Here is a 24,586-nt window from a genome sequence, read left to right on the forward strand (position 1 = left end):
CTTAATTCTACTCTTTTTTGATTAGATCAAGTGTTGCCAGCTTTCTGACTGGATACCCACTATGTGTGATAGAGGATGATTCTTTATCCTCTAATCAGTGGCGCACTCAGGATTTAATCTTAGAGGGGGCCGAGTGCTCAGGATTTAACCTTTGGGGGGGGGGGTTGAGTAGATGTTTTGCGAATACACACTACACATCGCATATGACCTATAACTGAGCATCTGCAGTGATCGATAATTCATAAGTAGCACACAACATAAATAAAAAAAAATGAATTTTAATTAGGAAAAGATTTTTGGAAATTTTTCTAGTGTTTTTTCCTTTTCTTTGGGGGGTGCCCGGGCCCCTTCCCCCCCCCCTCTGGGTGCGCCACTGCCTCTTATGATGCAACTAATGCTAGAGTTCCACAAGATTATGTTCTCTCACCAATGTCTTTCTTCTGTATGTTAACTTAATACAGCTGATCGCCATCTCAACAAATCTTACACTACACAAATCACCACAACTTCCAGAGTATCAAACTACGCCTTCAATTTTGATCTACACATCATCCTTCAGTGGAGGTTCAGATAACCCCATCAATTACAATGCTAGCAAATACAGTGCTGCCTTATTTACCACAAAAAAGACTCATTTTCTATGAGTATTAACTTTGACAACACTCAATCTCTAAACAACACAAGATTTCTCTCCTTGGAATTACCTTCACATTAGGCACGATCGGCATAAACATGTCACAACCATTACATCTTCAGCTTCAAAAAAACTAGGTTTTCTTTCACTCAAGCTGTTAACCTCATACAAATCACAAATCCCCCCAACTTGAATACTGTTCTCACATTTGGGGTAGTGGCTAAAGCTCCTTTAAAATAAAATATGGACTGTATATAAATATTTCCATGGCAAATGTTCATATGAACTATTCCTCCACTACGAAATTTGTTGAAACACATGTTGAAAAACAATGCCACCCAACACCTCTTCTCAGTTTAACTCCAAACTCACAGAACAAGTTTTTCCCCCTCTAATGTACTGTGGAACAGTTCCTCCAATTCTTTCCCCAAAGAAAAGTTTCTTATCCAGAAACTTCAACATGCAAATAACTGCACTCTCATATCACACATGGGAGGTTGTCATCATTAATTGTAATATTTAATTTCTAAGTTTAAATAGTCTTGTTTCACTCACTATTTCTAGCTTCAATTTCACATTCTTAACATGCATAGCCAAACAGCTGTTTGGCTACATATTTTATTTATTTATTTTTAAAATTACGTTTGTTTTGTCTAACTGCATACTGGATGCACAGGTAGCAGCCACTGCACTGACTGTTATGCAACCTTTATGTTCCACTGTTTCAACCTAACATAATTTGCAATTTTGTTCTGACGATGTTGGCAAAAACTGTCAGTGAAATGCAAGTTTTAATTAAGATTGATTACATTATTTTTATGATTGGCATCAGATATGTGACACAGCCTCTAGCAATACCTGAAATTGTTATTTTCATTACAAGTGATACTATCAGTGCTAAACTGCCATACAAGAAAATACTATACACAGGATAAGGTGAAGCAGAAGGCTCAGGTAGGAGCAATTAAATGATGATGTGTGACAAGCGTTTACAGGATCACAAGGGACACAGCAAACATTCACTCTGGGGAGACAAAACAGTATTGCCAATTGTACAGATATACATACAATACTCTCACCCCCAACTTTTTCCCTTAAATCCCTCCTCTTCCCCCCCCCTCCAAATAATTTCTATCTTCAGATCCTTCTCTCACCCCCCCCTCTTCCAGAATGTTCTCTACCCACCCTTAATAATAATAATATTATACATATCAAAAAAACTGGGTTTTTTCCAAATAATTTCCTCATATTGCTTTACCCCCCCCCCCCAAAAAAAAAAAAACTCCTTCCTTTAACAGCATATGAAGCTACATCGCTGGAATAAGGTGACAGAAAACAAAATCCAAAAAAGGCATGTCCAAAATTTCTCCTATATTTTTTATTCTTCATATATTAGTTTTATAACACTTCAGTAATGCCCTAGATTTTTGGATAGAGAGCCAATGACAGTAAAAAAAAAAGCACTCCTAAATGAAAGTAGGCTATATTAGCCATTAAAATAATACATACAATATAATATAAATTCTTGTAAAAAAAAAAACAGCAAAGTCATAAGAAAGGAAACAATATTTACTAGAATAAAAGGCAGTTTTATTTTTTCTCTTTTGCGAACACAAACTGATTTACGTACTCATTCTAAATAAATGTAATTACCTGTTGCTTCAACCAAAGCTTGCAACTCTTGCTTTTCCACAACTCCTGAGTAACTCACTCCACGATTGTCTAAGAGCTGTTTCAGCTTACTCACACTGAGTGAGAATGGTTCTACAATTATTCGAGATGAAAAGTAATAGCCGCCTTGATGATACCATGTTGCAATCTCCAGCAGTCGTGATAACAAGAACAGTAAAAGCAAGTAAACAGACAGTAGAATCAGCTTTATCCAAATTTTCATAATGAAAACATATAATTATCCAATTCTACCTCCAAACTCATTCAGTTAATAAAACCTGATTTATTTTGTAAAGGAAGAGCATTCTGTAGCTTTCGCAACTCAGATATTTTCCCTATCTTAGTACATGTGATACAATGTTGTGAAAACCTAAAATGAATACAATTCACATTTAGTCTAATTTTATTATAAAACATGTTTATGAAATTATGAGCAATAGTAATTAAAATATGTACAGGGTGTTCGGGATAAATTTGACAGTTTCGTAAGGAAAAAGAAAATCTTCTTTGTATCTATTAAATTTAATGAATTGACAAAAAAACATTACAGGCAGAGTTAATTACAATACTATCAACAAGATTTACTCAAAATAACCACCATTAGCATCGATCACAGCTTCAATTCTGCTTCGGAACCTCGAACAAGCTGATGCTACAGTCTCCCTGGGAAGGGCCGCAAAAACTGTTTTAATTTTATCCATTAACTGGGCTTTTGTATTACTGGAAGTGCGATTGGTGTCTTTTTCAACTGCGCCCCATACAAAATAATCCATGGGGTTAAGGTCTGGGGAGTTTGGAGGCCAAACATTTGGACTGGTGAAGTCGTAGAAATTTTCAGACAACCATTTTTTACTTTTCCCAGAGGTGTGGCAAGGGGCCGAATCCTGCTGCCATACATACGACCTACCATTGGCTACCCTTGTTATCCAGGGCTTGACTACAGTTAGCAACTCCACGAACAAAGCCCGAATTCCAATGCCAGGGTTCTTCAACACCTGTTCCTGCAGATTTGCGAGGAATTCTGCTGTACGAACGCAATCAGATCGTCTGCTAGGGATCTTTCTTCTTGCTACATCCTCGTAGTCACCATTGCAAGTCTCTAGTTCATGCCTGATTGTTTTTACTGTATTCAGGGAGCATTGGGCAGCAGTCGTAATATCCTTATTTTGATGGCGGGCACGAATCATCATGATACAAGTTATTCTCTTCCATGATTCAGGTGGGTTCCAGCTATCCATCCTTTCTGACATCTTGTATATGAATGAAGAAGGGTCCAAACTTTTAAATGAAGAGAAGTGTGTGTTAATACATGTAACTTACGGAAAAATATAATTAATTATAAATATGTCAAATTTATCCCGAACACCCTGTATGGTGAATAACTAAGAATTATTAACATTTAAAGTCAATTTTCAACAAGCGTATCTTTATGACAAATATATATCTTATCAGTTTTTCTTTCTTTTTTTTATATATGAAAAAATTTTTCACACTTTAAATGGCATAAACATCTTACACATGTCAAGACATTCAAATTGTTCCGACAATTCAGCAATATCCTGCTTTATTCTTGAAGTGTCTTGATTTATTTTACCACCTATTATATCACTTTCTTTTAAGGTTACACGGTGATCAGCATTCATATTTAAGAGTTTATTTTTCACTTGGTTAGACTATAATAAATTTAGTTAAATTCTTTATCCAAGTGTGAGCAAACAAAGTTTGGGCCTGAAAGTATCTTCAGGACTGGGGTAAGGTGGTACAACACCGGGCAACTCATTGCAAAGGTGGAACAAGCTAACATCACTCCTATCTCAGTATTTCCCATATTGCAAAACACATCTCCTTGCGGATATGTATAATGTTATGCATTAAGGGAAGGGCCACTACCCAGACTAGTTTTGACCTTTATTGAGGTCTCTTCAGTGGGAGCCAGGCCCAGGCGGAGATACCAGGCAGAAGCATTAGCAAGGTCATCTCTACATATAAGAGTTGCCAAATGGTGTGCCACTTTTTATTAAATTACTCTGGATTTAGAGAAAGATGTTGAAAGTTTCTTTTTCACTTGGTTAGACTATAATAAATTTCGTGTAATCCTTAAAACAAAAATGTTTTAAGGATTACCCAGAAAGCTGCTACTGTAATGCAGCTTTCCGGGTAAATTTTCCAATAAATATTTGAAAATTTTTTGGAGATATGCGACAATTTGAAAAAAACTCACAGGTGAACCAAGTAGCCTAGAAATATCAAAAAAATTAAGAAAAAGTTAGGTATGTTATGAATGCATAAAATATACGTAGATACTAGTCTATTTTATCATTTCCTACCATAAAATATCAAATCTATTATAAAAAGTTAAAATTTATCAAAACTTGCACACACAAAATGCTTACAGGCCCTAGTGTGGCACCATTTACAGTCGAGAGAAATGTAAACAAATGTAAATATGAAGTATTAAATTATAATTGCATGAAATTAACTGTTATTAATTAGCATTAAATGAAAATTTTATAACGATTCATTCATTAGTGTATAGGCTAGGCTACCGCAAAACAATTGTATCGATTGCACCATCCTACCATAATAGCAGCAATCCTTTTGGTAGGATGGTACCAAAAGGATTGCTGCTATTATGGTAGGATGGTGCAATCAATACAGTTGTTTTGCAGTAGCCTAGCCTATACTCTAATGAATGAATCGTTATAAAATTTTCATTTATAACGATTTATAACCAAAAGAAGCAGCAATCATATTGCTGCTTCTTTGTTATCAGTGCATAAATCGTTACACCTGTAAATAAATATGAATTTCTTTTTCACATTAACTTTTCATTTTTGATGCCTAGTGTTAGCAACATGTATAACATCTACAGTGTTTTGTATCATATAAGACAATACTGGTGTAGGCACTGACAGACAGACAATTCATCTTGTAAGCAAAAATGACATAAACTTATGGTATTGATAAATACAATACATTTCTGTAAATGTATTTTCACTCCCTTCTGATTTTCTTGATAACATTTTCTTTTTTCTGGCTAACTTTATTGTAAGAACACAGTATATAATATATGCAACATACAAAATATGTGTTCATCAACTGTGTTCTGAAGGCTTTTCAGTCAACTATTGTTTTCGGTCAACAGTAGGCTCTAAGTTTTTGGAGAGTCAAAAGTTATACAAGGATTTTTGAACTGCACAAGGGATCGGTGCCCCTTACCCCCCACGTTGTTCAAGGATGAACTGCATAATGGGCGATGTGAGAACAAGAGTAATCTCTGCAAATTTACAAAGGTCATGACAAAGGAGGTGAAAGGGAGATTTTTTGTATGACAGGTGATGAATGATTGGAATGCAGAGTTCGTGGTGACCGCTCCAACACTGAATGTATTCAAAGTAAAAGTGTAATAGTTAGTTTTCTGTGAGCATTTGACCTTGAGTCTTTGGCCTCCATAAAGGCTTGGAGATAATACTTATACTATATGAACTCTGCTCACACATTTCTGAATGTGTCTATGTCAAATTCCTTCCTAATAACCTCATTTTTATTTATCACATTTAATATGATTCTACCATTGATACCATCTTATCCGTTCAGACCTTTAATTTTTCTCATGACTCTGATCAAATATTTGATTTCTAATCCTACTCACAGATCCATAAGTTAAAACCGAACACTCTTGTATATAGCTAGTTTAGTGTTTTTTTACTAATTTCTCTCTTATTCCATATAAATATTATTTGACTTCCCTGTATAAGCTTTGCTAATTCTGTCTATTTCCAAATTTGCCATCTTGGCTTAAAACTGTGCCTAAATATGACGCTGGCACTATGACGTGTGGGTGGCAGTTGATTTAGCAGTGTAAACTTATATTTTTAGTGCCTATAAGATGAATGATGTTCTTGTTGTGGAGTATTTCTTTTTATATTATGATGTTTAGGTTGAAGCATTATATATAGGTTTATGTAAATTGTCTATTGGCCTGCACAGTTAGCCGAGTGGCTATGTGCTTCACAACAATATGCCTGGGAAAGGAGTGTCCTGGGTTCAATTCCAGTCATTGACGTGAAGAGCTTAAGGATCTTTCTCAGACATAGCCAAGTTAGCTGGTCTTGGGCATGGATTTCAGGGTTTTCCTCCCCAGTTAATCTCGGGTTTTTCCTCCAGCAAGCAGGCAAACTGGTTCAGTGAACACACGCATCTACAGACATAGGACACACTGGGAGGTATAGGGCTAGCCACCTTATCCTCGGGGCAGGTACAGCTTGAAAGAGCTTAAGATAGCTCCATAACAGACCAATAGGCCTAATTTGAAAAAAGAAGAAGAATATAGGTTTTGGTGAGTATACTTTATGAAACTGTAGTGGTAGTGAATGTGCGACAGTGAGCCTAATTTCAGTCAAGCCTAACTAATTTCAGTAGGAGTATATTACAGTACCGTAGATATACATTATACATAACTGCTATAAGAATTCTGTTAATGGTACTATGCAGCTCAATCTGGTTAAGGAATCCTAATTAAAATAACATACTTATATTATTATTGCTGTTGTATGGGCACCTCCATGGAGTCCAAGGACTCATTATGGGAGACCCAAACTCCACGCAATTTATCGAACCTCTCCTTGAATCCATTAATGAAGCACTCACATTTGACTCTGGCAACCATTTCGCTCATTCACAATTCACAAGCAAAAAATCTATTCCTCACACCCTTACTAACCCCATCTTTATTCAACTTCCAGGAATGATCTGGCTCCTCTAGCCATGTGCTGAAACATTTCCCTTGCATCAATCCTATAAAATCCTTTAAGTAACTTAAATGTTTTATATCCCCTCTTTTTCTCCTATCAACCAAATTCTGCAATCCATATATCCTCAATCTATCCTCATAGGAAACATTCCACAGACCATTTACCATCTTGGTCACTCGCCTCTGAATCTTCCACTGCTTCCTCATCCCCAGGACTGGACCAGACAGACCTGAGAACAGTAATCCAAATGTGAATGTATCAAAGCCTTATGAAGTAGAATCTTATCGCTACTATTTAGTGTGTTCCCCAAGTAATCTTACTAGCTACTTTAGAAACCATAGCAATATGTCCTCTAAACTTTAACTCTGTCTAACTTGACCCCTAAATCTCTAGCTTCCTCTATTCCTGGAGTACAGTGCCATCTATTTTTCCAAAAATGCATAACTTGATGTCTCCACATTAAACTGATGCCCATTATCTTTTGCTCATCCTGACCTATTGAAAATCATCCTGCAAGCTCTCCACATTGACTTGATTAACTATACCCTACCTAATTTTGCATCATCAGCAAACAACTGAATATTTCCTTTCAGGTTATTTCCTATGTCTATGTACAAATTAAACAGTAGTGGTCCCAGCACTGAAACTTTCAGCACACCACTAATCACCTGTTTCACCTTGATTCTGTTACTTCACATACCACTTTCTGTCCTGCAGACACCATTTTATCCACATAACCTAAGTCATATTCATCCTCATTTGTTCTAATTTGTGTACTAAACTAACATCTTAGTTAAATACTAAATATGATACCAAGATCACAGAAAATTTACCTGAAAGGGTGCAGTCATAAATTTAATATATCAACTGCTTTTGATAATTTACTTGCTAGTGAAAGTCTGGTTGATAACATTATTTATGTGAGGGAATGGCCCTTAAGGCTTGTAAAGTAGTTCTATCTGCAAGCAATCCTCTACTGCTTTTTTTTTTTTTTTTAGAAAACTCAAGTAATCATTCTATTGTCATTTAGTGATATGAGGTTTACTGACTTAAAGTTGATGGTTCCATATATGTACCATGGTGAAATTAATATTTTGCAGGATATGCTTCCATCATTGTTAATGACAGGAGTTGTCAAAAATCAAAGATTTTTTGGAAGTTGCTAGTAAGAACTATGATACTGTGGAAGGTACACAGCAGGGAACTTCAGGTAATGATCATCAGAAAGCAGGGGAACTGAACATATATTGCGGGCCAAAGAAAGCTGCAGTCAACTATGGAAACATAACTAAGAGTTGAAGAGGGAAATAAGCAAAAAGACCTGTGGACTTAGATCACATATTACAAAACGTCAAATGCCAGCTGGTTTCCATCCCACTAAGTAGAATAGGTGAATATTTGAAAACATCATCTGACAATTCATGTGACAATGTCATAGATGAATTGGTGTCATTAAAGGATAAGGAGTCAGACTTACCTAGTGACCTACATCAACTTTCAAGCCGTCTTGACCTGTTCCCGAAAACCAACTGTCAGGTGAATCCATACATACCAGTGTACTGTTTCTTCCATTTCTGATGATTCATTCAATACTCACCTGCCACTCAAAACTTGGATCCCGGTGATATTATATAATAATAATGATTCTCTATTTTCTAATTCTGAAAAGTCATCAGAATCTACCATTTCTTCTTGGTTATAATGCATGTAAGTCAAGATTACTTAAGATCTTCATCATCCTATGTATTTGTGATGACACCTCTTGTACCTGATGCTAAGGTAGCAACAAAAGATTATGCAGACCATTTCAAATCTTCTAATATATCTACTATTTTGTCTATTTTATTTGACTCATATAAACACTTAAGCATTTATGAGATATATGATGATACATCTGGTTTGTCTACTGTTTCAAGTAAACATTGACACTTCACATTTAAGTATGATCAGTCTCATAGGAAGCATGCCTTCTTTATACAATCATACCCCCAATGCAACTGAAAGAGGCATGTGGAGTGAATTGTGCTGTACAGGTTCTCCTGGGACAAAGGAACTGACAATTTTAAATGACTGAAATATATTTTATAATTTTGAACTTCTAACCAATTTGTATAGCTTATGTCGCAGCATTCCAGTATGTTCTGATATTTTTTTTTATGGAATAGAAAGTATGGGGAATTGAGAATGACAGTTATTTAGTAGCAGATTAAGTGAGCATGTGTGGAATGAAAAATGCAGAAACACATCTATAGATGTTACTGAGCAATGTACAAAAGAATGTGAGAGAAGAATAGGGGGAAAAAAAAAAAAAAAGCTGCAGCAAATGTAAAGGGCATGAAGAATAAAAGGAAGAAAAATGATACTGTGCTCTATAGGGATTCTATAATTAAAGGTGTGAAAGATGGTCAAGTCATTAAAGCATGTTATTATCTAGGGTCAAAGATTAGGGATATAACTGAGGCATTGAAGTTGCAGAGGGACAGAGTGAGTGAAGTTATTGTAGTAATGGGAACAAATGATTTAAGTAGCAAAATATTTTCTGTGCAACTGGATTTGAAAGACTTGATAACAATGAATCCAAAGAGTGAGAGTGGAAAGATCATGAGTGTGCTACCAAGATTCAACAGTGATGAATTAAACAGAGGAGCGATTACAGAACACGGAATGATGTCAAAATTATGTAAAAACTTTCATACAGAAAGAAATGAAACTAAATATTCATTTTTGAAAGTCTGAGATGAGTAATAAAAGGAAGGAAATTTTTTAAGAATGACTGTTTGCACTTAAATGGATTAGGAGCATTTAGAATATTTATTGATAAAGGATAGGGTAAATGGTCATAAACAGGGAAATGGAATTTGCTAGCAAGGCAAGTGATAGTCAACTGTTAATAGTATTAAGGTCAGTAATCACTATAGATGTGGGATTAAATGCTGTCAGAAAATAAGTTATGTAATGTAAAGTTATGTACATAAACTGAGTGGGCCAATTTGCACACAGGAAGGTTATTAGAGAAAGGGAGTGTTGCAGTTTATATATACTAATGCCAGAAGTATTTGGAATAAGTGTGAGGAATTTTTGTTAGTACAATTTGGTCAAAAACTATAGGAATTAGTGAGACTTGGTTGACTAAGGGTGATATAGTTATAGAATGTAAGTAGTGGTGAGCTATGGAAATTTTAACAAAGGGCTTGCATCGTTGAGCAAAAAAAAAAAAGCCTAACTTAGCCCTTATAACTTATATTGCAACTTTGTAGAGCTTCTGACAGATATGTTTCCTGTAGGATATCAATAATTAATGCTAGATCTTTTAAAAATTCGAGATTGAGAAGAAGCAGTTTAAAAAGCCCTTACATTTATCATTCGATGCAAAATGCTTGCATAAAGCTGGGTAATTTCTCCACAAAGCAAGAGCCGTTCGTAAACTGTAAGCTACCATTATCTATTTCAGTTATGTTGACTTAACTGAAATAGAGCCAGTCTTAGAAGCCAGAAAACTATCCATCATGGAATTGAAAAACACTCCTGGCAGTCATTTTCAAAATCTTCATCAGCATCTTTCAGGTGAATGGTCGGACCTTCACATTGATTATTCAGATTCTAATGTTATTACATTTAAGACTACAATATATGATAAATACATAGGCACAGTTATTAAACATCTAGAAGCAAGATTTCCAGATATGCCAATCATTTCCTGCTTTTCAATACTTTTCAATGCAGAAAGTCATGATGAACGTGAGGTTTCCGAGATTCTTTTTGATTATTATTCTAGAAATGGAAGTCCTGCTGTTTTAAACTATGAAAGTACTAAATTAGAATGGGCAGTTGCATCAAAAATGATTAATGGACAGTCATACAAAAATCTAGATCCAAGACAAGTACTGCTGAAATGGCAACAACATCTGAGCTCAAAGAGTCTTCCAAATTTAGCAAAACTAGCTGCTGTTGGACTGGCCATACCTATGAGCACAGCTGAATGTGAAAGGGGTTTCTCTGCATTTTATTAAAAAGGATAAAAACCTGTATGAGGAATCACATCAGTCAGAACACTCTAAATAATCTGATGCTGCCAACTGGGCTTCCAAAAAGAATAAAAGAATTAATGTATAGAATTTTAAGCTGTGAGCATTACAAGATTTTTCATTACTTAATGAGAAAATAAGAAAAATCCTAGTCTTGTTTGTTATAATTACTATATAAAATATTACCTTTGTTTGAAGTAATTTCTAATAAAATTAGAAATTACTTTTAATTTGTTTTGAAAAAGGGTCTTTCTTAACTCACTGAAAATTTTTGTACGCCTGGTTAATGCTTCATTCCGCCCGACTGGTAAAAATTTCTGGGGAGAACACTGGCATGACATAGAGATCAATGGGATGAAATATGAAATTGGTTGCTACTATAATCCACAGGGTATAAGGGAGAATGTAGATGGTATGCATTGGCAAATTTTCATGAGTGAAGGTCGAGTAATTATTATAGGAGATTTTAACTATGGGGGCATAGACTGGGAGAAGGAATGGTCACAAAGAAGGAAATAGAATTTATACAGTTGTTAAGATATAATTACCTCAGATAGCATGCAATGAAAGGGACAAGAGGTTTGAGAGTGTTGGAACTGATCAGAGCATCAGAGAACATATCAATAACCAATTTAGCCACACCATCTCCACTTGGGGAAAGTGATCATGTGGTCTTGACCTGGGAAATTGTAACAAGTGCAGAATTTTCTGTTAAGAAGGGGTATATGTGGAATTACAAGGCTGGTGATGATGACAAGCTGAGAAGTCAGTTTCAGCAGTGCTATGGCATGAGAATTTGAAGGGGAGAGATGTTGATGGTGGAGGTTTGTGTACACCCAACATCAGGAGGATAAATCAAGTAGGAGTAAGATGGATGAATAGTACAAGGGGCCATCCTTATATTATTAAGCAGGAGCAAAGATAAATAGCATACCCATGAACAGTACAAGGTACAGGTGAGGAGGGTGACCTATATATAATAAGGAAGGCCAAAGCTAATTATGAGAGGAAGCTAGCTGATGAGTTCTTTTGCTATGTACCAAGTAAAAGGAGGAATAACTATGAAAGGATGACTTTAAAAATGTTGATGGTAGGAAAGTAACAAAAGCAAATCAAATAGTTGAGTTACTAAGTGATCATTTTGCAAAGGTGTACCATCTTTGTTATAATTTTGCAATGCCAAATGTGTCACTGACTGATGAGAAAGAGAGACTAGAGACAGAAGAAATAGAGGTTGTTGGAAGTTTTTCCACTTGGTTATACTATAAATTAAACATACCAAGAAATTATATACTTGGTTTAATGAAAATATGACTTCTGCATTCTTCAATCTTAGTATCACCTCTAGGTCTAGCTCCCACTGATGAGACCTCAATAAAGGTCAAAACTAGTCTGTGTAGTGAGCCTTCCCATAATGAATAGCATTAAACAAATCCGCAAGGAGATGTGCTTTGCATTATGGGATACTCAGGCAAGTGGTGTGAAGTCATTAGCTTCTATACATGCGTTGCCCTGTCCTGATTATATTTCAAGCACAAACTTTGTTTACTTACATTTGGATAAAGGATTAAACCAAGTATAATTTATAGAAGAAATAGAGGTGCTTAGTATATATGTTACAGATACAGATAATGTAATAAATCCAGTTATTATTAATAATTGTCATGACAAGTCAGGAGTCATGAAAAGAAACTGTGAGAAAGAGGGTGAGGAGTGGTTTCTTTGCATGGAGAGTGGTTGAACCATGGAATGCATTGCCTGATAAAGTGGTGAGAGCGAGAATGGTCAATGCATTTAAGGAGTGCTATGATAGACTGTGTTTCCTAGGTGGGACCTCCCTCGATGAGACTTGCTAGACTTGTTTCTTAGAAAGGACCTCCTGCGATGAGTCTTTTGACTCCATGAAGGCCTGAATAATAATAATTACTGGCTATTATTAATACAAACCAAATAACGAGGTTAAAGACAGGACAGGAGTCATGACAAGGGGCCATCCCTGGAAGTTACGAAAGGAAATTGCGAGAAAGAGGGTGAGGAGTGGTTTCTTTGCATGGAGGGTGGTTGAACCATGGAATGCATTGCCTGATGGAGTGGTGAGAGCAAGATTGGTCAATGCGTTTAAGGAGTGGTATGATAGACTGTGTTTCCTAGGAGGGACCTCCCTCGATGAGTCTTGATAGACTTGTGTTTCTTAGAAAGGACCTCCCGCGATGAGTCTTTTGACTCCATGGAGGCCTGAATAATAATAATAATTACCGGCAATTATTAATACAAACCAAATGACGAGGTTAAAGTGAATAATTTATGAAAATTAATCAAATGAACTGGTAATTATTAATAATTCCAAGAGGAGTCTGGTAAATGTAATAAAAACATGTTTTATAAAAAATATTTTATTTAATGCCAGCCTGGTGGGCCGAGTGGTTAGCATATCCGTTCTCCAGCCAAAAGGCTGCGGGTTCGAATCCTGCCGTGAGCATGGATGTTTGCGATTGTCTGTGAAAATACTAGTGGTGGTGGTGGTGGTGGAAGGTAGATGGCGTTGGTGTAGTTGCGGTTCATTGTAGTTGGTGGAAACAGAGTAGTAGAGTAGGTGCCCTCCCTCGATGAGTCTTTGGACTCCCTGGAGGTGTCATGTAATAGTAATAATAATAATAAAATTTTAATAGCAGAAAAAATAGGAGATAAATACCTTATTATTTGATTACTGTTCAGTTAAAAAAAAATTACTTATTTTTGCAGGAAAGACCTGTGGCACTTGGAATTACAAAGGATTTCTAACTTTTTACACTTGCAGCGATTTGAGTTCCAATGGGATGTACAATTGCAATAATGGAAACCTTGACCACCTAAAATAGAATTCTTAAAGGCACATTCTCTCAGACTTATCTCAATATCAGGAACTTCATTAACTGAAATAAAAGAAAGCGGCAACCTTCATTAGTGTTGTGTTAACTGTTTATGACATTTGTTTCATTAGAAGCCGAGTTATAGTGCCAAGAGTGACAGTGTGTTTTAGACGAACGGTCGGTCATCACGATATTCATGCCGTAAGCGATGAATTCTCACTATCAATCACTTCAAAATTTCGAGATAAAACTCGCTACTGACCGCCTCACCAGGCGAAACGAATTCTTTGGGGATAATGCCCTAGGAATCGTAGAAACAAATCAGCATTGTCTTTACTTTTGACTTCTCCAAGCGATTTTTTTGAATGCCAATCTTCTGGTCTACACTCAGCACCCTGGCGCTTTGTTTCAGGCTCATACTCCATGTTTCATCACCAGTAACGATCATTTCAAGGAAGTTTTGAGTTCTTACGAGCTGTTTTAATGAAGTTCTTGCAGTGTTCAATTCAATACTTTTTTGGTTGTCAGTCAACTTGTGGGGAACAAATCGCAAATTCAGTTTACGAAGGCTCAAACTCTCGGTCAAAATGATGTGCACAATTGATTTTGGAATCCCCAATTCATCTTCAATTAATCTCATGGATGATTTTGGGTTTTCTTTGATGAAATCACGAATCTTTTGGATGTTAACTTCGCTCAGTCCAGTTTTTGGACGGCCTGGCTTTTTGTCATCTCAAGCGTCTCACAACCACTTTGAAATCGCTTAAACCATTCGTAAATTTGAGTACGGGATAAGCATTCATCACCATATGCATTTTGAAGCATTTGATGTGTTTCGGTAAAACTTTTACCAAGTTTAACACAAAAGTCAAATACAGCTCTCTGTTTGAAACTCATTTTCTGACCATTCGTCAAACTCATTGTCACTCTTGGCACTATAACTCGGCTTCTAATGAAACAAATGTCATAAACAGTTGACACAACACTAATGAAAGTTGCCGCTTTCAACAACAAAAAGATACAACAGGTGGCGCCACTAGTTTCATCTATTTTCGAAAAGTTCGGTTTCTTTTTGGACAGAGGGTGTACGTCTGGAATTCTTATCCAAACATTTTCTTCTACATTTGCAATTCGAAATTTAGTCATTGAAAGCCGTAACATTTTTTCAGCTTGCTTCTTAAGTGACTGCTTAGCAGAGTTTCGAGATTCTTGAATTTTTCTGGGATTTCACTGAGTGCAAAAGAAGTACTTTCTTTACATTTCTCATTATTTTCTAATTCAACATTAGTTATATTTTTTATTTTGTTATCTTCCTTGTTGATCATTCCTGTTTCAGAAGAATGTTGTTTTCCTTCGATTTGGCTAACACTCTTATTTCTGTTTTTGCTTGGATCTCCAACAGATAAGTCTTCACTCGTATCATCTATTTCCACTTCCACATTGTAACAGTTCTCTGTTCTAATACTGCTTTCCCTCTCTGAGATTATCTTCTGACATTCAACATCCTTATTAGTTTGATCTTTTAATATCATCTCAAGATCTTCTTCACTCGTGATTTCTGACAAGGTATCGACTGGTAAGTCTGTTTTCAAACCTACCTTAGCTTTATAGGCAAACATAGCTTTGTAGGGACTGCGATCTATTCCAGAGTGATATGCTCTGTTTTTCATAAATTGAATAAATTTTATCCCTTCTGCCCATTTTGTCATTTTATTTGTTTCAAGCCATGTGGATAACATTTTTTCAATGTCTTAGTATTATTACATTTACCATCAATAGTTGGGAAGTATTAATAATTACCGGTTCATGTGATTAATTCTTGTAAATTATTCACTTTAACCTTGTTATTTGGTTTGTATTAATAATAGCTGGTAATTATTAATAAAAACCAATTAATTACTTGGACTTTAACATATATATTGCAAAATCTTAATGTTAATAGATATAATCAGCTTTAATGAGAATGCGCAAAAGAATTACCACATCCACTGATCAAGCTGTTTGATTTAAGCCTTAGTTCTGGTAAAATTCCGATTGAGTGGAAAGAGGAAAAAATAATTCCAATGCAACAAGACAGAAGTAGCAAATTAGAGGCCAATCAGCATATCAGGAGTGTGGTTAAGGTTTTGAAGACGTTCATAAAAATTAGAATTCAGGAATGGCGGAGAGAAATATGATACTTTATAAGGGGCAACATGGTTTTGTGAGGAAGTAGGTCTTACCTTAGTAACTTACGTTCTATAATAAAGTAACAGTGGAGTTGGATAAAGGAAATTCTTACTCGATAATACTGCTCGACTTTGCAAAAGCATTCGACAGAATTCCACATGGAACTCTGTTGCATAAATTGGAGCAAATGGGAATGGATCTGAAGCTGGTGATTGAATTAGAGAGTGGCTGATAGACAGATATCAAAGAGTGGTTTATAGAGCAGTTGAGTCTAGGAGAAGACAGGTGACTATTGGTGCACCTCAGGGATCAGAACTTGGTCCTCTGCTGTTTACTGTGTACATTAATGATACTGGAAATAATCTGATAGGAAATATCCACTTGTTTACTGATCATGCAAAACTGGGAAGAGCAGTAGTCAAGGAAGATGATGTAGACAATATGCAAGATGACTTAAATATGCTGGAAGTAGGGGCAAAATCAAATGGCTGCCAATTTAACATGGCTAGGTATAAGGTGATGCACATTGAGCAGATGAGATAACATGCTGTATAATACTGATGGAATTGAACTGCAAGAAGTTGATGAGGCAAGGGATTTGGGGACAATTGTGGCCAAAGAACTATAGTTTAGAGGGCATACTGCAAAGGTGGCCAAAACAGCACATCAAATTACATGGTTGTTGAAGCATGGATAGGGAAGTAATTGTTCCATTTTATAAAGGCATTCATAAGGCAGAATTTTCAGCAGTTTCATCTGGACTATTGTGCACAGATCTGGTCACTAGATTCCTTGGTCATGAAGAAGTGGCAGAGAGGATCCACAGGCAAGTGACAAAGATTGTTGCAGGTCTGTGGAATGTTTCTTATGAAGGTAGAAGGTCTGTGGGCTCCAAATACTAGCTGATACATAAGAGAGGAGATATAACAGAAGCATAAGTTATTAAAGGGGTTTTATAAGATTGATACTGATGACTTTTTATTTATTTTTTTTTTTTATGTATGGTGCAGGAAGGAAGAGAATAAAAGGGTCATCCCTGAAAATTGTGTAAGAGTGTGGTTAACAAGGGTGTTAAGACTAGAATTTTTGCTTGGAGGGTGGTGAATATGTGGAATGCATTGCCAGAGGTGGCTGTGAGTGATTCATTTATAAGTTTAAGGAGAAGTACAATAGTTATTGTGTGAACAATGGTTAGTGTGTCAATGTAGGGTCTCTCACAATGAATCTTCTGAATCCATGGAGACACCATTTTAATAATAATAATAATAATGATAATATACAGCTGAAATGTTTAACTTGTTTTATAGGTTCTCCATTCAGGATGCAGTTGATATTTTCTATTCTTCTGCCTATCTTCTTTGTCTGTCTTTTTATTGCTGATGTTATTCAAAATCCAGTACAAGTCTACAGAATTATCTGAAGACTTGTACTGGATTTATTTAAGAGTATCACATCATCTACATTGAATATTTCCAATTTTGTTATCAGGCATAATGCCATTTTCCTTCATAATATGATCCATATAGATCAGTGTTTCTCAACGTTTTTTGGATCATGCCCCCTCCTCAACGTTTCAAAGATCTTGATGCCCCACCTCAATGTCTCAAAGATTTTGATGTCCCCCCCCTCTAGCATAATAGTCAGCCGAGTTCTGAAAAAGTATAATATAAATATGTACATGTGAATTTTCAAATTGTCCCCCTGTGGGGTGTGTGGCCCACGTTGAGAAACACTGATATAGATGATGAGAAACAGTGGAGATAATGTGCATCCCTTACACCTGACCAAACAAACCATCTTCCTGTACTTCCTTCAATTCTAATTGATGACTTCCAACTCATTTACAGAGTATATGCTGCTCAATATGATATCCCATCTATATCATATAACCGTAGTGTTTTCAATAGCTTTACTCTTGCTACTTTGTCACATGCCTTTTCAATATTTACACAACTTAAATACTGATCTTTGTTATATTCTAATGATTTCTCAAATATTTGTCTTAAAGTGAAAATGTGAATGTAATGCAGGTTTCCCTTCAATTTTTCTTAACCTTTATTCAGGTATACGGGTATCCCTTGTTTAACACGGTGAAATTAATTGCGGCAATCGCTTGATATACGCGGCAAGAGTTTTGATTAACACGCCTTTAAATTTACCACGCAAACTCATGCTCACACCACGAGGCTGCTAGCCTCGAAATGACGCCCATGTCCATGGGCATCATTGCAACTTTTATTTCCTTAAAAAGACATCTTCAAAGGCAGTAGAAACAACAATGGGAGAAAATGCGATCACGCCCCACGAATTTTGAAAAAAATTTAACATTAAACATGCAATTGAGAACATTTGTGACTTGTGGGAGCAAGTGTCTTCTAGTTGCATGAAAGCTGTTTGGGAAAACCTTCTGCCAGAATGCGCTAATGACTTAGGTTGTTTTCAAAATCCTGTAAACAATGTGGTCAAAGAAATCGTTGCAATTGGTGAAGACCTCAGTTTTGAAGGTGTTAATGCACAAGATGTTAAAGAATTATTGGATTCAAATTCAAAAGATTTCAGTGACAACAATCTTCTTGAAATTGAACAACGCACATATGAAGACAACAAACAAATGGAATGTGAAGATGAGGTTCCAAAGGAAATAACGGTCAAAGAACTGGATGGAATATATCGCAGTTTAGAATCGCTTAAGCAGCAAGTAATGAATATGGATCCCGATGTTAATCGAAGAATGCTTGTTTGCTGAGGTCTGGAGAGTCATTTTGCTTGTTATCGTAGAATTTATGCCGATAAGAAATAAACTAAAACTGTTCAAACGATTCTTTCTAACTTCTTTTGATTAAAAAAAATTGCAGTAACTAATGTAGGTACAAGTATTTATTAAACATTTACTTTGCATTCATTTTTTATCATTCCTAAAAGGGCACCATATAAAATGAACTATTAGTACAGTAATCAATCAGGGACGAATTGTACTTTTTACCATTGATTATTAGAACAACGTGATTAACGTGATTTTGATATACATGGTAACATCGAGGGATTAATTAACCGCGTTAATCAAGGGATGCCTGTATTTGCATAATTCTTACATATAATACTAAGTAGGGATATTCCTCTGCAATTCTCACACTGTTTTATTTCCCTTTTCATGGATGGGTTACAAAAGAGCTTTACTCTAATCTGGAATTCAATCCTCTTACCGGGTCTTCTGAATTATGCAGTACTGCCACTATAAGACTATATTTCGGCATTTCTGATTGAACATCATCTACATCACCTGCTTTTTCACCTCCTGTATCAATACATAATCCTTACTGCATTCTTCTTGAATATTTTCTGCCAGTCTATCACTTCTTGTCAATCTTCTAAATTATCACTTCTGTAATCTTTTAAAGTAATCACTCCAAATATTCAGATTATTTTTCTTTTTTCATATTGCCTTTGTCATCTCTGATTCCTTTCACAGTATCTTTAAGTTCTTCCACAGCATCTAGAATATTTTGCCACTTTTCTGATATCTACTTTCTATATCATTCCCATGACATTTGTTTACCTACTTTTATATATTGCTTTGCTTTCTTGCATTTTTTTCTTCATTTTCTCAGAGCATATTTGGAAGACTTTGAAGATGAATAGAAATGCAGGAGCATCAAAGAGACAGGAATGTATGTGGAATTATAAGGCGGGTGATTATAATAGTCTTAGATATGAACTTGGGGACGTTTCATGGAGGGAGGAATTGGAAAGCCAGGATATCATTAGTGCTTGGGAAATTGTGAAGGAATATTTGTTAGCAGCAATAGTATGCTGTATTGCACAAGTGAAGAAGAGGACACAATTTGGTGTAAAGTGGATGACAAACAATATTAAACAGGAACTTCATATGAAAAAAAGGCTATGGAAGAGATACAAGGAGACAGGTGAAGAGCAGATGCATGAAGAATATAAAACAGGCCAGGAGAGTAGCTAGTATGGTAAGGAAGGTGAAACTGGAATATGAGACGAGATTGGCCCTAAGATCCAAAGAAAATCCTAGGGAATTTTTTAGCTATGTGGCCAGTAGGAGGAGAAATGATTGTGGAAGAATGACATGGTGGGATAAAAATGGGAATAGAGTGACTGATGCAGAGGATATAGTGGAATTGTTCAATGAACACTTTATTGGAGTATTTCATCCTTGAGGAGTAAATTTTAATACTAGAAAGATAGGGCAGGTTCGAGGTTTAGAGGTGCAGGAGGAGAGTGTGTTCCAAATACTAAGAACTCTGGATGGTATTTCACCATGAGTTTTGAGAGAATGCACTAAAGAACTGACAGTGCCCTTGACCTGGCTTTTCAATGAAAGTCTGGCTGCGAGAAAGGTGCCCATGGAATGGAAGGAAGGTAAGATAGTGCCATTGCACAAGGGCAGTAGCAGACTGGAAGTGTCTAATTATAGGCCAGTTTGTGTGTCATTAGTAGTTAGTAAGATCTTGGAGAAATTAGTGAGGGACCATATACAGCATTGGGCAGATGAGGGTAATGTTATCTGTGAGAGTTAGCATGAATTTGTTAAGGGGCACTCTTGTTTTAGTAATATGCTAGCCTTTTATAATAAAATTACAAGAGCAATAGATGAGGGGAAAGGCATATACTGCCATTTTCTTGAATTTAGCAAAGGCATTTGACAGGGTGCCACATGATAATCTGATATTTAAGTTGCAGCACATGGGTTTGGATGTCAGGTTGGTCAACTGGATTCAGGATTGGCTGTCTGATAGGTATCACAGAGTTGTATATGGTGGGGCAGTTTTAAGGAGGCAGACGGTTACAAGTGGGGTCCCAAAGGGCTCAGTACTAGGACCTATATTGTTTAACCTTTATATCAATGACATTGTCAGTGGATTGCAAGGGATATTCAGTTGTTTGAGGATGATGTGAAGCTGGGAAGGGTTATTAGTAATAATGCAGATGTGGTATCCCTGCAAGAAGATTTGAATAAGCTAGATAGATGGGCAAACGAATGGGGGTTTCAGTTTAATGCAGTAAAATGTAAGGTTTTGAGGTTTGGGATACATCGATGGGACGCTGCATACTCTATTGGAGGAGCTATACTGGAGGAAGTAGGGGAGACAAGAGATCTGGGGGTTGATTGATAGAAATCTGAAATTCAGGGGACATATTGCAAAGGTGGTGAAGATAACACTAAGGATTGCTGAAATAATGAGAAAGATGCTGACCTGCAAAGATAAAAGAGTTATCATTCCATTGTATAAGACCTTGATCACACCACAGATTGTTCTCAGATTTCATCCCCAGGATTTGAAAGGGATAAATTAACTGTGGAAAGGGTACAAAGGCAGATAACAAAGATGGTTTCAGGACTGTACAATGTTATTTATGAGGATTGGCTGAGGGAATGTGGACTGCAGAGTTTGGTGGATAGAAGAAGGAGAGGTGATATGTTTAAGACTTTTAAACTGTTGAGAGGTGGTTACAGGGTTGAACAGCAGGAAGGAGTGATGACAAGGGGCCATCCCTGGAAGTTACGAAAGGAAGCTGTGAGCAAGAGAGTGAGGAGTGGTTTCTTTGCACGGAGGTTGGTTGAACCATGGAATGCACTGCCTGATAGAGTGGTGAGAGCGAGAACAGTCAATGAGTTTAAGGAGTGGTATGATAGACTTTGTGTTTCCTAGGAAGGACCTTCGGCAATGAGTCTTTTGACTCCATGGAGGCCTGAATAATAATAATATGCCGACTTCCTTGCTGAGAACTTTTAATACACCTTTTTCCTCTGACTACTTCTGACTTTCCACCAAAGAGTTCTGGTTTTTCTATCATTGCAGAGAACTTTATCACACACCTCTCTAGCTGAATCGATGTTTTCTTCAGTTATTCACAAACTCTTTCATTTTTTATAGAAAAATATTTGTATATTTGAGTCTGCAGTGATCACTTAATATTTCAAATCCCCTATATACTCATTTCCTGAACCAGCATGAAGATATTCTATCAACAATCAATCACAAGAGTCTATGTGATTTTTAATTATTTCTGGTGTCTTCTCTTCATACAAATTTATGCATATCTTTATGTAGAAGATAACATTAATAATGATTACTTCATGTCCTGAACAGAAATCCAGCAGGTATTTATTATTAGCTTTGCTCTTTTCTCCAACTTTTCCAATAGCATTTCTGTCTAGTATTCATTTCATCCTCCACTGTTCACATATCTGAAAAAGGACTAACTCTTCCTATTTCTTTGACTTTCTTCTCTAATGATTCAAAAAATTTCTCCATTTCTTACTGAGTAGAAACTTCCATGGGACCATAAGCACAAATATGCCTCACTGTGCAATTCCCCATATTTAAGCAAAGAATCTAGTCTGCATGGCCTTACTAATCACAGCTTCCAGGAGTGACTCCAAGCTCTTTTTGTATTCATTGTGTGTTGCAAATTTTCCTTTGTGTCAATCTCATATAATCCCTTTAACAACTTATGTTTCTATCATGTTCCTATCATTTATCAATTTTCTACCTTTGCAACTCACACTTTCAACATATCCTCATAAGGAGCATTCCACAGATCTGTCACCAGCTTGGTCACTATTTTCTAAATCCTCTTCACCACCTCCTAATTCCCAAGAAACCCAAGGGATGAAATCTGTGCATAGCAGGATGTGGCTGAATTATAGCTTTATAAAGAGGGATAATAATCTCCCTATTTTTACTTGTGTGTTTTTCTACATTAAGTAATCCTTTAGGCTATTTTACCAACTTTTGTAATATCACCTCTGAACTTCAACTCTCAATTCACCATTATTCCCAAGTCCCTAACCTAACCTTTTCTACCTGAAGTGCATACCCTTACATTTTGAAACATTAAATTGATAGCCATTATCCTGTGCCCACAATGCCAATTTATTTAAAATTGCCCTGCTGGATATCTATCATTATCAAACTATTGCCCTCACCAGTTTTGCACCAGCAAACAATTTAATATCCTCCCTTAAATCTTTTTCTGTATCCTTAACATAAAAATTAAAGAGTGGTGGTCCTCGTACAGAACCCTTTGGCATTCCGCTGGTCACCCTCATTCTTTTAGATTCCACTCCACTATATATTACTCTATGTCTGCCATCCCCCTCCCCATCTGTGTTACCAGCTTCACATCAATTCTCATTTGCTCCAACTTTAAATAGTTTTCCCATGCAGTATTTTTCAAATGCCTCTGCAAAGTCCATCAGTAATCATGGTGTAGCCATTTCCCTTATTTAATTCTGCTGTCACTATTACAAAATGTGAGTAAATTCCAATACAGAACCTATATTTTACAAAGCCATCTACTATCCAGTGCTATATTCCTATCCACCCACTCCTGGATTTTACCTTCAATTAACTTTTCCGATATTTTAACCGCCACCCTTAAGATACTAATTGGTCTGTAATTTGCTACTTTTGTCTTGGCGCCACCTTTATGTAGTGGAACTATCTTATCCTTTTTCCTTCCAATGAATTCTTTCTAGAGATGAGACTTAGACTAAACAACTTTATCAGAGGCACTGCCAATTCTATTGCAAGTTCTTGTAGCACATGGGTTGATGCACTGTCCAGTCCCAGTGTTGTAATTCACATGGATATTTTTCAATATGCTGAGCACCTCCTGTTTATGTACCTCAATTCTATATCAGTCTCTGTTGCATCAGCAACTGCAAAATCTCCATCTGGATAATAGCACCTTTGCAAAGTGATCACTCACAACTCAACTATTTCTTTTACCTCTGTCACCTCCCTACTATCAACACTGATTAAAAGTTATCCTCCCATAGTCATTCTTCCTCTTACGTGTTATACAAAGGAAAAAAAGCTTAAATTTACTTTCGCCTGCTTACCTAATTTTCTCTCAATCTGATTTGGTGTTTCTTACCATATAAGTCTCCCTTCTTGCATGCTCTTTGTACTGCTCACAAGTATGCTGATCACCTTTGGCTCTTCTTATATTTAGTAATGCTGATCACCTTTTTCTTTATATTCCTGCCATAATAGTTTTATTTATTTTATCTTTTTTTTGTAGCTCTTGCTTTATATTTCTACTCTTCCACTTAATCTCTACTTGGTTTATCCTCCTGAACATGAGAACTACTGATATTCTTTCCTTGTAGCTTCTCATGCCATGACACAGCTCCAAGATGTCCTAAGTCTGTTATAATTACCAGATTTATAGGTCAACAAATACTTTGACAGAGAATTCCACAATTAGCAACCTCCCAGAACAAAACTGCTTGATCACTCTCTCCGATTGGAGAAAGTGTATTTATCTTGGTTATGGATACCAGATCCAGCACTAATAAAACCTTTATTAACATATGACTCAATATATCATAATGGTTCATTCACACTCAGTTCTTGCCTTCTAGGTATGGCAAAGCATCATTCACACCAGTATGAAACAAACCAACAAAATTTAATGCTCATTAAATAATTCCAATATATCTGTCCT

At 36.2% G+C, this 24,586-nt stretch overlaps 1 protein-coding gene across 5 annotated transcripts in view; it reads right to left on the bottom strand.

Moving 5' to 3' along the window:
- The window catches only part of LOC150099765 (E3 ubiquitin-protein ligase RNF103-like), an 86,622-nt gene that overhangs the window by 53,458 nt on the left and 8,578 nt on the right, over positions 1 to 24,586 (bottom strand). For all 5 annotated transcript variants that reach the window (XM_090403736.1, XM_090403734.1, XM_090403732.1 and 2 more), the window contains one exon: positions 2,288 to 2,675. In XM_090403736.1, the coding sequence (XP_090259862.1) occupies positions 2,288 to 2,528 (241 nt within the window). In that variant the 5' untranslated portion in view covers positions 2,529 to 2,675. The remainder of the gene's footprint in view (positions 1 to 2,287; positions 2,676 to 24,586) is intronic.

This window comes from Typopeltis vanoorti, chromosome 14, assembly GCF_054136105.1.
Source record: "Typopeltis vanoorti isolate ZY-2024b chromosome 14, IOZ_Tvanoo_1.0, whole genome shotgun sequence".
NCBI lineage: Eukaryota > Metazoa > Arthropoda > Arachnida > Uropygi > Thelyphonidae > Typopeltis > Typopeltis vanoorti.